The 14,725-nt window shown below is 25.3% G+C and overlaps 3 protein-coding genes across 3 annotated transcripts in view; all 3 read right to left on the bottom strand.

Annotated features, from left to right (window-relative positions):
* The window catches only part of LOC140920603 (ribonuclease S-2-like), a 10,272-nt gene extending 4,677 nt beyond the window's left edge, over positions 1-5,595 (bottom strand). The window contains exon 1 of the mRNA XM_073369336.1: positions 5,353-5,595. Within this exon, the coding sequence (XP_073225437.1) occupies positions 5,353-5,595 (243 nt within the window). The remainder of the gene's footprint in view (positions 1-5,352) is intronic.
* On the bottom strand, positions 5,038-6,515 carry LOC140919224 (uncharacterized). The gene is made up of 2 exons (XM_073364840.1): positions 6,197-6,515; positions 5,038-6,110 (listed from the first exon to the last, which is right to left on the bottom strand). The coding sequence occupies exons 1-2, from the start codon at positions 6,455-6,457 to the stop codon at positions 5,697-5,699; spliced, it is 675 nt and encodes a 224-aa protein (XP_073220941.1). The 5' UTR covers positions 6,458-6,515; the 3' UTR covers positions 5,038-5,696.
* A 3,516-nt stretch (positions 6,516-10,031) lies between these two features.
* On the bottom strand, positions 10,032-10,632 carry LOC113787272 (uncharacterized). The gene is made up of 2 exons (XM_027336280.1): positions 10,540-10,632; positions 10,032-10,385 (listed from the first exon to the last, which is right to left on the bottom strand). The coding sequence occupies exons 1-2, from the start codon at positions 10,630-10,632 to the stop codon at positions 10,032-10,034; spliced, it is 447 nt and encodes a 148-aa protein (XP_027192081.1).
* Positions 10,633-14,725: the final 4,093 nt, after the last annotated feature.

Raw genomic sequence — 14,725 nt, 5'->3', positions numbered from 1 at the left:
AATAACAAAATTCAACAACCAAAGAATATATAATATTAAAATACATTATTGAATATATTAAATAATAAAAGTATTTTTATTTTATTAATAGAATTTTCTTTTTATTATTATTATTAAAATTATTATTATTATTATTTTTATTATTATAATAATTATTAAAAGTTATATAATATTATTAACTTAATTATTTTTATTATTTATAATAATATTTTGTATTTTTTAATGTTATAATTATTTTTAAAATATTTAATAATAATAAATATAATATACCCAATAATAAATAACAAAATTCAACAACCAAAGAATATATAATATTAAAATACATTATTGAATATATTAAATAATAAAATTATTTTTATTTTATTAATAGAATTTTCTTTTGATTATTATTATTAAAATTATTATTTTTATTATTATAATAATTATTAAAAGTTATATAATATTATTAACTTAATTATTTTTATTATTTATAATAATATTTTGTATTTTTTAATGTTATAATTATTTTTAAAATATTTAATAATAATAAAAATAATATATCTAATATAATATACCCAATAATAAATAACAAAATTCAACAAAAAAAACTAAGGCAAGTAGGAGGTCGCATCCCCAGGATGCAACCATCTAGTGAAGTTCAAATTTTTTTTCTTCAGGAAGTCGCATCCCCAGGTTGCGACTTGCAACTTGCAACTGAGGCTAAAAAGTAGGACAATCTAGTATTATTTTTGAGAAGTGGAGCAATCTAGTATTAAAATTTTAAAAACAGGATATTTATATAAAAAAACCCCTCCCTTCTCTTTCAAAATCCACCACACCAAAAAACAAGACTACTAATTGGTTGCATTTATCTTGTTAGAAGAAGCACTGATGTCTTTTTGGGATACTTGTAACTTGTTTCCTAAGTATATCTGAATCAACTATAAAGATCAGTACATCTTTCTTAAAAGCACACATTGTTGTCCCCATGCCATTTTGGTATCCCATTTTCCCAATTTAGCTAGTCTTCTTTACGTGGTCCTAATCATTAAGTTAAAGAAATTATGAAAGTTTAGTACCATTATTAAATTCGAAAATTAATTATCTTAAAAAAACTAGAGAAAATAAATTATTTTTTATAACGTAAAATGGATAATCATTTTACAATCGTTTAAAATATAATTTGAATTTCGTCCGTGAAGTTACTAAGTCAAACTCTTAAAAATAAAATTAAAAGTGAATCACATAGCTATTTATTTGGCCCACATAAATATTGAATTTTATATTCATAAACTTATATAATAAATTTCAATTAAAAGTAGTTTTAACTCCATTGACAAATGTTAATATTAGCAGGTTGAACGTTTTGTTCCGATTTCAAAATTCAAAACTTTACATTTGTGTGAACTTATATAGTGATATGTATGGTCTCTTACACGTAAACAAGTATCAATTAAAAGTAAAGTTAGTGTTAGAAAAAAAAATAGAGAATACTAATAATGCTCATACTCTAACATATATTGACTTGTAATTTATTGTAAAGTATCACAAAATTGACAATTGGGCTATGTTTGATAGTGGTCTTTCTGTTAGGAGAATTGTACCGTGCACTCCTCCATTTTTACCTCCCACCCCCTCATTTTTTTTTTCTAATGACTATTTTACCCTTTTTATTTTATCACTCTCTTTTCTCACCCCCACTTTCGAAACTTACAAAAAAAAAATTTAATATTCGAAAGTTTTAAACTTTCGAAATAATTAAAAGTGAGTTTTATTATCTATTCGGAACTTTTGTTAAATTATAAACTTTCGAAATAAAATTTTACAAAAATAATTACTAATTTCGAAACTTTCAATGAATATGAAAGTTTCGAAGTTAACATTTCCAGAAAGTTTCGAAAGTTTGGAAAAATTTGAAACTTCTGAAACACATATCATTTGGAACTTTCGTTGAATATTAAAGTTCCGAAATGAAAATTTCCAGAAAATTTCGAAAATTTGGATGAATGTGAAACTTCCGAAACACATATTTTTCAAAAATTTCAAACATTCGAAGTAAGTCAATTTCGAAAGTTTCAAAAATTCCAAACTTTCGAAATTTTCAATTCATTTTTAGAAAATCTCAAAAGAAACTTCCGAAATTAGATATCAAATTTAATACTATTAATTTATTACTATAAATATATTACTATTTATTACTATAAATTTATTATTATAAATTTATTACTATTTATTAGTATTAATTCATTACTATTTATTACTAATAAAAATGCAGTACTTTCTACGAATAGCAAAATTTCGAAACTGAAAAACTTTACGTTTCTGAATTTTATATTTCGAAACTTTCAGATTGTCAGAAAGTTTCGAAGGTTTCTGCATTTCGAAAGTTTGATGTTCATGGAAAACTTTCGAAAGTTTGATGTTCATGGAAACTTTCGAAAGTTTCAAAAGTTTTAAAATTTTGGGAAAAAATGAACTTCGAAAGTTTCATGTTCATGAAAACTTTCAAAATTTAGAAAGTTAATATTTCGAAAATTTCAAAGTTTCGAAATTTATATTACTTTTGGATTTCGAAAGTTTCAAAGGTTGGAATGATGTAATTCGGACAATTCAAACTTTCGAATAAAATGGATGAAAAAAAAAAAAGAAGAGAATCTTTTTGGGGGTTTTTACTAATAATATTAGGGGCAATTTGAAAATTTCCTTAATGATGAGAGAGTGGGAGGTACAAGTGGGGGGTGCACGGTACAAAACCTCACCACATTACTCATTTTCAAGCTGGACCTTATAATTATAATGGGCCTTGTATGATTATAATGTTTTGTTAATAATATATATACTCCTCTGCCAATTTCTCTCACTCCACAATTTCCCAAAAATTATATTTTACTACTATTTTTCAATTTAAAATATTTTGATTTATCCGATTTTATGAATTTATGAAAAATTTAAACTTTAATTTTGGATTTATTTTTATGTATGTTTTATTTTAAACATACTAAATTATCATGATATGAAAAAAAAAACTAAACTGTCATATTTTTTAGCACGATTAAATAATCGCACTCCTGACTTACGATTTCCTAAAGACTTTTCTTTTTGTTTTTAGCACGATTTCCTAAATAATCGCATCCCTACGATACGATCATGTACTAGGTTTACAATTTTTTCCCCCTCATTTTTACAATTACAAAATTGTTAATTTAATAAAACAAAAATAATTATAATATTTTAAAAAAAATTATTAATAAACTAAATAATAAAATAAAATTATATTGTTATTATTATTAATAGTAATAATAATAATAATAATAATAATAATAATAATGTAAAGTAAATTATATTAACAAAATAAAATTAATTAATTTGAATAAAGAAAATACATTAAATTAAAGAAAAAATACCACAATTTTAAAAAAATACATTAAATTTTAACATTATCATTATTATTAATTTTTATTTATTACAAACGAAAAAACATAAGAGGAATTTGTTATAACTTAACGCGTTGTTTGGTTTATCACATCTATTTAACTGTTTTTTTCTCTCTTTGATATAATGTGTTTTATGATTTTTTTAAATATTTTAATTATTTTTAATTTATTAAATAATCAATAACTGAATTATTAACAAAGTAATATTAAGTGTTAATTTAACTGTAAAACAAAACAGTGAGTTGTTAAGAAAATAAGTTGTTATTTTATCAGAAAAATAGTAAGGACATGTTATTTATTTTGGCACAATTAGTCAACCGTTTGATGTATTTTTTATAATTTAATATATTTTATTTAATTAATATTATTTTGATTTTTTAAATAAATTAAAAATAATTAAAAAATCAAAATACTATTATAAAAATAAAATAAAATACATTATGGAGAAAAAAATTGTAGTTAAATAGACGTGTCAAAACAAAAGACATATTATATTATAACAACTTCCATTTTTTTTTTCTCGGTCTAATAAATGAATATTAATAAAAATAATAATAATAAAATTTGAATTTGATGTATTTTTTTTTTCAACTTGTGGTATTTTATTATAATTATTATTATTATTGTATTATTAATGTTATTATTATTATTATTAACAACTTCCTCTTATTATTATTATTACTATTATTATTATTAATATAATTTTATTTTATTATTTTTATTTATTAATTACATTCGCATCCTAGAGATGCGACCTTCTATTAAAAAAAACATTCGGGATGTCGCATGCCCGAAGTGCGATCATCTACTACTGCTAAAACTTAGGACAGTTTAGTATTATTTATTCACTATGTGACAATTTGGTATTTTAAAAAAAAGTAATATATATAAAAAATCCTCAAATTTCTGGAACAAACAAAACGTATCCACAAAATTCATGGATTGTTTATTTTTTGAAAATATTTTTTATTTTCAATTCTTATAGTATGTATATATTTTACTTTGATAATAAATTTTTGAAGGTAACCATTATTTTATAGAAGATTAAACATCAGTTAATGAACCTGCATTTTAGAAAATAATAAAAATAAATTTTTAATATTTTTATTGTTTCTAAAAATATAAACAATGGTTAACTTAAAAAATCTATTACTTCCTTGTTAACAAAACTAAAAGAAACATAAATTTTAAAAAATAAAAATAGAAATGTTTTTAAAAGTAAACTGAAATTTCAATTTTTTAAAATATATGTTTTTATGAGTAAAAATATGTTCTAAGATATTTGAAATTTTAAATATTTAGAATGCATTGTTTGTTTGTAAATTATAGTTAATCACATATCAACTGACATTTTAATGAAAAAAAGAGAGACAAATGATTTTCGAAAAGCAACAAGAAAAAGATTCGAGTGTGTTACTACTTTTAAAAAAATTCAAAATTTTGAGTTTGTCGAAAGTTTAAAAAAAAACCAAATTTTTATAAAATTATGTTTTGAAAAGATATTTGATTTTAATATTTTTAGCTTTCCTTTACATCTAATTAAAATAAATATTATTTAATACATATTTTTCAACATATTATCTAACATAAAATTTATACGTGTTTCACAAAATTCATATAAAATCTACTTCATCTAAATAAAATATATTAAAAAATATTTATTCAAGTGTGTGATGTTAAATAAGACAAAAAGAAATTGTGTGATGTTGACACTTCTCATGTATTATATCTCTTTGTATATCTATTTCTCTAGTAAATTTAATTTATTTCTCTTATTGTTCTTACTTTTGTAATTCACCTTCACTTCTCTCTTATTGTTTCATCCCACGAATTATACGATGATTTTGAGTTTTCCTGTCCCAATAATTCCAACTCTTTGAAGCTTCCTTCATCATTGGTATACATCATTTGACTCTGTTTGAATGTGGATTGGAAATACATCACGAGACTCTGAGAAATTATAAGAAAGTTCAAGAATTTGTGGAATGTTAACCGATTCAACTTGTTGTTTAATCAAGTCGACATTCTCTATTTCCTTATTGTTAACTTCATCACCTCTTGATCTTAAGAACATTTGTAAATATTCAATCAAATTTACCATTTCATTATATTTATGTTCGAGTACATTTTTGGCATCACTTAGCTTCATTTGCACGCGTTCTTCGCGCCATTGCTCGCTCATTTGCATCATATCTCTCTCTTCTTCAACTTCCTTCAAAATCCTCTCAATCTTAGCCTTTTCTTCAACTATTTCCTTGCCTAATTTGTCACAAACTTCCTCTGTTAATTCTCTTTCTCTCTTTTCTCTTTCGTAGTTTCTTCTAAACTTATTGGTGATTCATTGGCTAAATCCAATCCATGTACTAATTTGGTATTAAGTAATTCCATCATCTCTTTACTTTTTCTTTCCCTTGCTAACTCATCTAACATTGATTTAATGTTCTTCAAAATATGTTTGATTTTTTCCTTGGAGGAATTCTGTGAAGCTTTAAGTTTTTTGATGGAATTTTGAGCTTGAAGGAGTTCTTCAAGTAAAACAGTGACAATTGAATCATGTTTAGTGGCTAATTTTTTGTTTTCTAGAAGCTTCCTTCTATGAACTATTGTGGAATACTCATTGGATGCTTTTTTAAGAGAAGGGTTCCATTTTGTTGGTCCTTCTTTTGAAGATTTAATAAATGGCATAGAGGCTTCAAACTGAGGACAAAATATATCCATATAGGTAATTAATATTATAGAATTGCACCAAATCAAAATAGAATCCTAAAACAAATGATAGATACCTTAGAGTTGGAAGAACATAACGAACCGTGAGCACGTGAGAACTCAAGAAACCGCAACTGCCACAACCCAGCTGCAAGCTTCCTCGCAGAAACCACCTCATTTTTCACGAAACCTTGTCTGAAATTCACAGGGGAGCTAATACCCGAATGTTTCCTGTTTTTACCTCTGCGGTAATTAAGAGCGGCGGCAACCACTGAATTTCGATGTTTCAAGCGACCGGAATGAAGTGTGTGGAAAAGGGTGGTGTTGTTGGAAGCCATGAAGAGAAAAAAGAAAGGTTGATAGACATAAGAAAGATATTCAAAGCAAAAAGAGAAAGAGAAAAGGGAAAGTAGTGAGACTGAGACATATATAGGGAAAAAACAAAGTTTTGTTTCTGTCTGCTGACTATGAATAATATCAACAAAGATGAATGAATAATATCAACAAAGATGAATTAGATAAATTGAAGTATTATAAAAATAATGGATTTTATATTTTAATTCAATTAACAAATACCGATATTGTTATATAATTTTTTTTTTTATAATGCATATATGCAGTTGTTAACTCAGATAATGACGATGATGATATGGGTGAGTTATATGAGGATGATGATGGGAATAATCAAATGATTTCCATTGCATATGCAGTTGTTGAAGCAGAAACAAAAGACTCATGACAATGATTTCTGGATCTTTTACTAGAGGACCTTAACAATGTTCAACATAAGCAATATGCATTCATTTCAGATCAGTTTATGTAATCGGCTTCTAAATTATGCAATATGTTTATGCAATCTGCTTCTGAATTTGCATGTGGGACATTAAGTCTACATCCCAAGACCAATTCATCTCATCCACTTGGGCACAAACGTACATCTTCACTGGGTGGTTTACAAAACTACCCCCATGGTTAATTCTTAACCTAACTATGTGGACTGAAGCTGGCCTACACAAAACAAACCATTGAATAAATCGTCAAACTAAGCCTCAAACAAACTACACATGCACCACAAAATAATACAATAGAGCATATGGACCACATTATTAAAAATGCATGGACCACATTATTAAAACGGCATAAAGGCATAAAGTTTTGTTAACAGTGTAGAGAAAAAAATTTGGCCCTAAAATCAAAGTTCAATACAGAGTTTAATAATGTTAATAATAAAACAAAGCGAAAACCCTAAAATCACATACCTAGCACAAAACTTTATATCTTCTTTCGTATGTGAAGATGGAGAGAACTCGAAATGACCTCCACTCGCCATTTGAATACTGATGAAAACGAAAGATGAACAAACGACGAACACTGATGAAAACGAGTGAACAAAGGACAAACACGATTTCACGATTTCTGTTTAGGGTTCATGATTTTAGGGTTCAGAATGATTTTATGGTTCATGAGTGAATGCTTTTGATTTTGATTTGTTTAGGGTTCATGATTTTAGGTGTTTTTTCTTTTAACTTAATTTTAACAATTAAATTGTATTTTTAAAAATATTGTCACAATTATAATAATGGTTTTTAAAAATATAAATTATATTTTTTAATCAAAAATAATATAATAATGAGTTTATTCCACATAAGCGTCTGTCACGTCATTAAAAAAAATAACAATTCATCATGATTTGAACTCAAATTCTGTTTGAGGGACTAAAACTGGGGACAAACAAAATGGGGGGGCTACTTTCGATTTTCACCTATAATAGGAGGACCAAAAGTGCAATTAAGCCAAAATATTTTGAGGGAATTGATGTTTATGTGGCTACCATTATTCAAAAGATACACAAATCGATTGTTAATTTTAACAGTTTTAGTGTAGTGTTGTTGGCGTTGCAGTTTTAGTGTAGCTCTAATTTTACCTATATATGATGTTTACTGAACATCCTTCACTTAGTGGTTATTATAAGTTTAATGTTCACACAATAGGTCTAGTAGATGAGGTAAGTAGGGTATTGCCGTTATATTGAGAGATATAGTTGGTGTAGTGGTTGCTGCCATCTTCTGACAAGTCATTTCATTACCGAATTCAGAGGTAGTCGAAATTTTAGTTGTGTAGAAAGGTTTAGAATTTGCAAAACATATACATTTCTTGAATTTTATAGCAGAATCAGATGTTTCAAATGTGGTTGTATTGTTGAACACTTATCAACAATATTCAATCTATGCTGGTTCTATTATTCAAGATTGTATTAATTTTCATAGTTTGATTTACTTACATGTTAGATATGAGGCCAATCAAAAGTATCCAATTAATATTGATTATAATCTAATATGTGGATTAAAAAGATATCATCTATTATTTATGTTGTCTGGACTTGTAATTTATTCTTAGATTTTTTTAATTATAAAATTATCTTTCACGTTAAAAAGAACGTCGTGTTCGATTAGTCTATAAAAAAAAACGAAAGAATGTTCTTTTGGATTTGTGAGCGATTAGCTTATTAGGCGATGCTGATAAATTTCAATAGAATTGTCAAATTGGGCTGTTTGGTTGGACTACTTATTTAGCCGAATATTTTGTGGTCTAATTCAACTTAAGATACACATTGCATTTCTTCCTATGACTTCTGTATCTTTTTAGGGGAAAAGTTTGCTGGATATCTATATATTCATTCTACATCTTGAACAAGATAAAAACAAGATAAAAATAGAATGAGTGATATGATAAATATAATATGTTTATAATCTAATAAAGAATATATATAGAGAAAAAAGAAGAAGTTGAATAAGTATATAAAAATTAAGAGCGTTTAAATATAAGAATTATTCTTTTTGGATCAAGAAATGAATATTTTGGATGACTTATGTATTTTTATTAAATATATAAAGCATTTTATTGTTTAGATTTAATTGCAGTTTTAGTTCCTCTATTATTATCAATTTACGGAATTAGCTCTCTTATTTTATAAATAAAAAATAGCTTTTTGAAATATTAAATTTTCTTAAAATTATATGTTTTTTAAATTAAAAAAATGTAATTCATTGGATTCCATTAAATAAAATATGTGATCCATCCAATTTAAGAAGAAAAAAAAAAGATGGATCTATCTATATTTTTAAATGGATATAATAGAATCAATCCATTAAATTTTATATTATGTAGTGGATGGATTGGATGAGTGATGGATAATTGGATCAAATTACCACCTCTAGCTACTATTATTGGACAAGACTTATCATCAATGTTTGTCATTTTGATCAAAGTATTGTTTGATATCTTGTTTAAGTTATTTAATTTATTAATGAAAATAAAGATCGCGATAATATGTGTATTTAGAGAACGTTATGTCTCTTTAGATAATGAATGATATGGATTGTTATTGTTAAAAATATTCTTATGAAAAGTACCATTAGAATTATCATTATCATTGTGAAAAGATGAGTGCATCTTTTCCAGCAACTAAATGAATTTTTTAAAAGAAATACATGGGTTGTTCCACCTTCTAATTCCTTTAAAAATTATATTTAATGAGATTATGATTATAAAGACAATCAAAATAATTTTAAATATATAGTATGATATCATCATTCTCATGGCACACATTAATTTTATCTACTAAATTGAATTAAGTTTTTAACTTTAAAAGTTTCTATAACCTAAATTTATATAGAATAGAGAAACTCATATAAAATTCTACAAATATTATAAGCATATATATAATCAAAAGAAATTGGAAATTGTCTTTGCATAAGTCATATAAAAACTATATGGCATATATTACTATAGTTATTGTGCCTATAAGTATATCCAAGCAGGACAACTAGGTGGTCCTAGAGGACAACCGAAGTCGTATATAAACTACAAAGCATATATTATATATTATAGTTAATGTGCCTAAAACTCAATCTAGGTAGGACAACTCGGTGATCCTGGACAAGCCACAAATGTTGTTGCTGTTGTAGGATCCAGACAGACGTGTATCTCTTTTAAATATTGACCCGTACAAACAATATCGGGTGAAGCTTGAGTCTTTTTCTCTATAGACCTCGTGATTTGTTGTCGAGTATACCAATCCCCTGGTGGGACACCATCCTCTACAAACATGTTGGTGATATTGTATTTAAACCATAGAGTCATGGTGTGTTGAAAATAGTCCACTGGTATGAATGTCGAACACACTCCATATTTTTTTCCACTCATCCTCCCATAATTGGCCATCATTGCCAAATAAATCTGGCCAAGCAAGGTTAAGGTTCGGCCCTATATTTTGAATCTAGTCATATAAAAAAAAATAGTCAAACAGTTAACATGATAACACAAGATCATATAAATGAGAATTAATTGAACTGATAAACTCACATCGTTGAGAACAAATATCTCAGAAGAACTACATCATGATGGGTGTGGCCAATACTGGTTCGATGGCCATAGGCCCTGAACAGTGAAGAAATTTGGAATTTGAGATATGCATCTCCGTGTTGGATTCCAGCAAATAGTTGGTGGCCATTGCTAAGCCAATGTGTAGTAGTAAAATGATGGAGCTGCCAATGTCTAAACAAAATATAAACGCATTAATATAAATGATTAGTTAATTAGTTGAGACATTAAATTATAATAGAATTAATATATATATATATATATATATATGACTAATATTTTAAATTATTTTTATTGTTTTGAAGCTTTTTTTTTCATAGAATATCTTGCAAATAAATCAGTCACCATACAATTTTTTCATACAATATCTCCTATGCAAAATTGAGACATATATTATAATCCTCGCTGCATACAAAATTCAATTTACCCGCTTAATTAACATTGCATTGGATTAAGCATCAAAAGAAAGATATTACCTTTAAGCATCAAACGAATTAATTAACATTGCATTGGATTAAACATCAAAAGAAAGATATTACCTTTAAGTATCAAAGAAAGATATTACCTGACGCAGTAATAATATTATGTACTTGTTCTAAAGAAAATGTGGCGTTGTAAAAGTTATCTCAGGGCATACAAGAAAAATCATTTTAAAAATACAATAGTGTTTTTGTTTGGGCCTAAAGCGAAATTACTAGATAATGTTTTTTTTTAAATTTTAATAAATAAATTATTAATATTTTATTTAATAATTATATACATTTTTTTAACAAAATTAATGGCATTTTCAAATCTATTTTTTGTATATTTTTCAAAGAATGAAATAAGACATTTCAACTGTTCTACGACAACATCAGGAACTCATGGAAAATTTTCCATATTTTAGTTGAAGAAGAAAATAATGTGTATACATTATACTACTCCAGCAACTCATGTTAACAATATGTTCACTAACTCATGTTAATAATAAAGATATTATCTTTATGTTACTCAGCTTAATATCAACCAAGAATGAGTCTTTTTTCTCTAAATGATCCTCAAAATCACTATTAGACAAATGAAATCCAATAAAAAAAAGTGAGTGATACTAATTAAAGCAAACATCAAGATGAACAATTTCAATGTTCTCATTGACAGTTTTGTAAGTAATACAGTGTTTTTGCTTAACAATTTCTTATCAATTTCTTTTCTTATCAATTAAAAAAATGTTGAAAAGGTGTGTATATATAATGTATGTGGGATAAAGTAGTGAAAAGGACAGCAAACTGTTTATGAAATTTTTTTTTAACATAAAATGGGTTCTGTCCTAATCTTATTGCATGTGATTCTTATTATTTGTACAAAGAACGTCAACCAAACCAAAGTGTAATCAAAGTGTACTTAGAAAGAAATGGTGTCGTTCTTGTCATCAAAGTATAAAAGCTTTAATATAAATTGTCAATTTTTATTGATAACATAATGTTGTTTTGTCGGTAGCTTTCACAAAACTAATATTAATAATTAATTCTCTATTATTATCAATTTATAATTTATTAAATTAGTTCTCTTGTTTTAAAAGTAATAATTGTGGTTCATCTCTAAGATTTTTGAACTAAAAAAAGATTGACATATTTTAAATGACGTGACATATAATTCTATGATATATAATCTATATGCATTAATTAAATTAAAAATCCAAAAAATTTCTGAAGTTGAAAGTTAAATTTTTACTGCGTTCTATTTTAATTTTATAGGTGTTAATCATTTTACATTATCGTATTATATGTCACGTTATTTAAAAATCTCATGTCATTATTTTTTAATTAAAAAGCTAAATGGAGATACCTGTCAACTTTTAAAATACGAGAATCAATTTCGTGAATAAATAAAAATAAAATAACTAAAATTATAATTAAACTTATTTTTTAAAAGTTTGTATAGTTAAATATGGACTCAATTTGTAGTCCATTAGTTCATCCGAGTGAGGTCAAAATAGCAACAAAAAAATTAGGCTTCAAATTATGAAGAGTCGCTTAAAACACTTACTAATTAAATTGATTGTTGCATCAAAGCAAAATCGACAATTATACATTTCAATATGTTGAATCTGTAATTTTACTTTCTATTCAAAATAGTTTCACTTATTAGTTTCTTTTTGAAAAAAATTAAAATGCAAAATCATCGCATAACAAAATTAAAGTTTCAACCATTAGATTTTTCGTTTGAAGCAAACATCAACAGGTTTTATAAAAAGGTACAAAAGGACTTGATTTACAACATGACCAAGAACCTCTTCAAGCCAAACAACATTGGGATCCGTATGGGCTAATTGGGCCATTTTCAGTCCCCTTTCATCGTACATGACTAAAGCTACAATGAGAAAACTAAACCCTAGCACTTCACACAGCCTCATCAATCCTTCCCACATAGGTTCGCGAAGACTCTTGTCCCTTCAATATATTATTGATCAGATTCAAGCAATTCAACTCAAACACAACCGATCGAAGATAGATTTATGTCTTTGGCCAATTGCCATTAGATTGTTATGGGTAGGAAAGATAAATACTCTATTTGCCTCTTTATATAAATATCATTAGCGTTTTTCATATATTAAAAAAAATTATACAATACATTTAATGGTTTTATTTAATTTGTCAATATTTCTAAAACACTTGTGTAAATGAATGTAATATTAATAAATATTATAGATATAATTATTCCATGATCTCTTAACTTAATTTTAGATAACAATTCTTTATTTTTGATTTTTTTATTTGATCTTTTATTTAATTTTAAATAATAATTTGATCTTTTATATTTTAAAATATCAATAATATTTTCATTCTTTTTACAAAAATTCAAAAAAAATCATCAAATTTTTTAAACAAAACTCATAAAATTAATTATCACCTTCAATATAAAATCAGATTTCATCAAATTCATAACTCAAATTTTCAAATAAACTCACATTTTTATTATTTATTTGATGTTGTTGGAGATGGAAATATGAGTTTATTTGAATATTTGAGTTATGCATTTGATGAATATATGAATTTTCTTGAATTTGATATTAAATTTTATAGATTTTGTTTGAAGATTTTAATGAATTTTCTAAATTTATATAAAGAAATGACAATATTGTTGATATTTTAAGATATAAAATATCAATTTGTTACTTAAAATTAAATAAATGATCAAATTGAAAAATAAATAAATAAATAAATTACGTTACCTGAAATTAAATTAAGTATCAATTGGAGCAATTATGCTAATACTATATTTAAAAAACAATAATAAATATGTTTAGTAATTTGAAAAGGAATTTATATTAAAAAAATTAAAAATACTTATAATTAAAAACAAATAGAGTAATATTAAACAGAAAAAAAATATAAACAAGAAATATAGATCTTCATATATCTATAAAAATCTATAGAATTGAAATTCCATAGAGTCTATATTTTTTCTGGAGGCCATGTCAAGGAAGTTTTGTGATATTGAACAAAATTATAAGAGTACATTTTTAGGTTTCTTGTCTTTTCTTTTCAATTATGAGGGTACACTGTCTTTCAATTTTAAGGTAAATAAAATTTAACTAAAGATTATTTTAGTTAAAAATTAAATTCATTTCTTTATTAATTTAGTTTTAATTAAAACTCATTAAAAACTTAAGTCTAACTAACAACTTAAATATAAAAATCCTTTCATAAATTCTTTATCTTGTTTATTTATTAATAACAGATCATTTTATTTTAGCCTTTATATTTCTAATTAGAACGTTTCCAACGTTAACCTTTATTTCAAATCTTTAAAAAATTGTTGAGGTGTCATTAAACTCTAACGTGTTATAAATCTTATATATATGATTTTCTTTTCTTTCCGCTAGTCATTGGTGTACAGACTACAGATCACTTCAAAGTAATATTAAAATTTGTTGGAAATGAAAGAAAAAGGTGTAACGGAATCATATAATGTTTTATTTTCTGCAATCTGTTGGTGTACAGATCAACATAACACACCATTCTGAATTGCCCAGAGAAATAAATTCATGAGTCGATGCTTCTCTCTCTACACAGTAATCATAGATGATGTCATTTTTTTTCTTCCAATTATTAATTAATTGGTACCGCCCTTTTAGTACTAAAAATAATTAATTGGTCCCGCCCTTTTTGTACTAAAAATAATTAATTGGTACCACGCACTATAAATAATTGAGGCATATTTTTCCTTCTAAGAAACTTCTA

Source organism: Cicer arietinum, chromosome 1, assembly GCF_000331145.2.
Source record: "Cicer arietinum cultivar CDC Frontier isolate Library 1 chromosome 1, Cicar.CDCFrontier_v2.0, whole genome shotgun sequence".
NCBI lineage: Eukaryota > Viridiplantae > Streptophyta > Magnoliopsida > Fabales > Fabaceae > Cicer > Cicer arietinum.
This window is presented reverse-complemented; position numbering and strand designations above follow the sequence as displayed.

Coding starts and splice junctions, on each gene's coding strand:
- LOC140919224 (XM_073364840.1), bottom strand. CDS start 6,457: ATGGCTTCCAACAACACCACCCTTTTCCACACACTTCATTCCGGTCGC. Junction 6,111..6,196: donor TATGTTCTTCCAACTCTAAG/GTATCTATCATT, acceptor TTTTGTCCTCAG/TTTGAAGCCTCTATGCCATT.
- LOC113787272 (XM_027336280.1), bottom strand. CDS start 10,632: ATGGCCACCAACTATTTGCTGGAATCCAACACGGAGATGCATATCTCA. Junction 10,386..10,539: donor GGCCTATGGCCATCGAACCA/GTATTGGCCACA, acceptor TTCAAAATATAG/GGCCGAACCTTAACCTTGCT.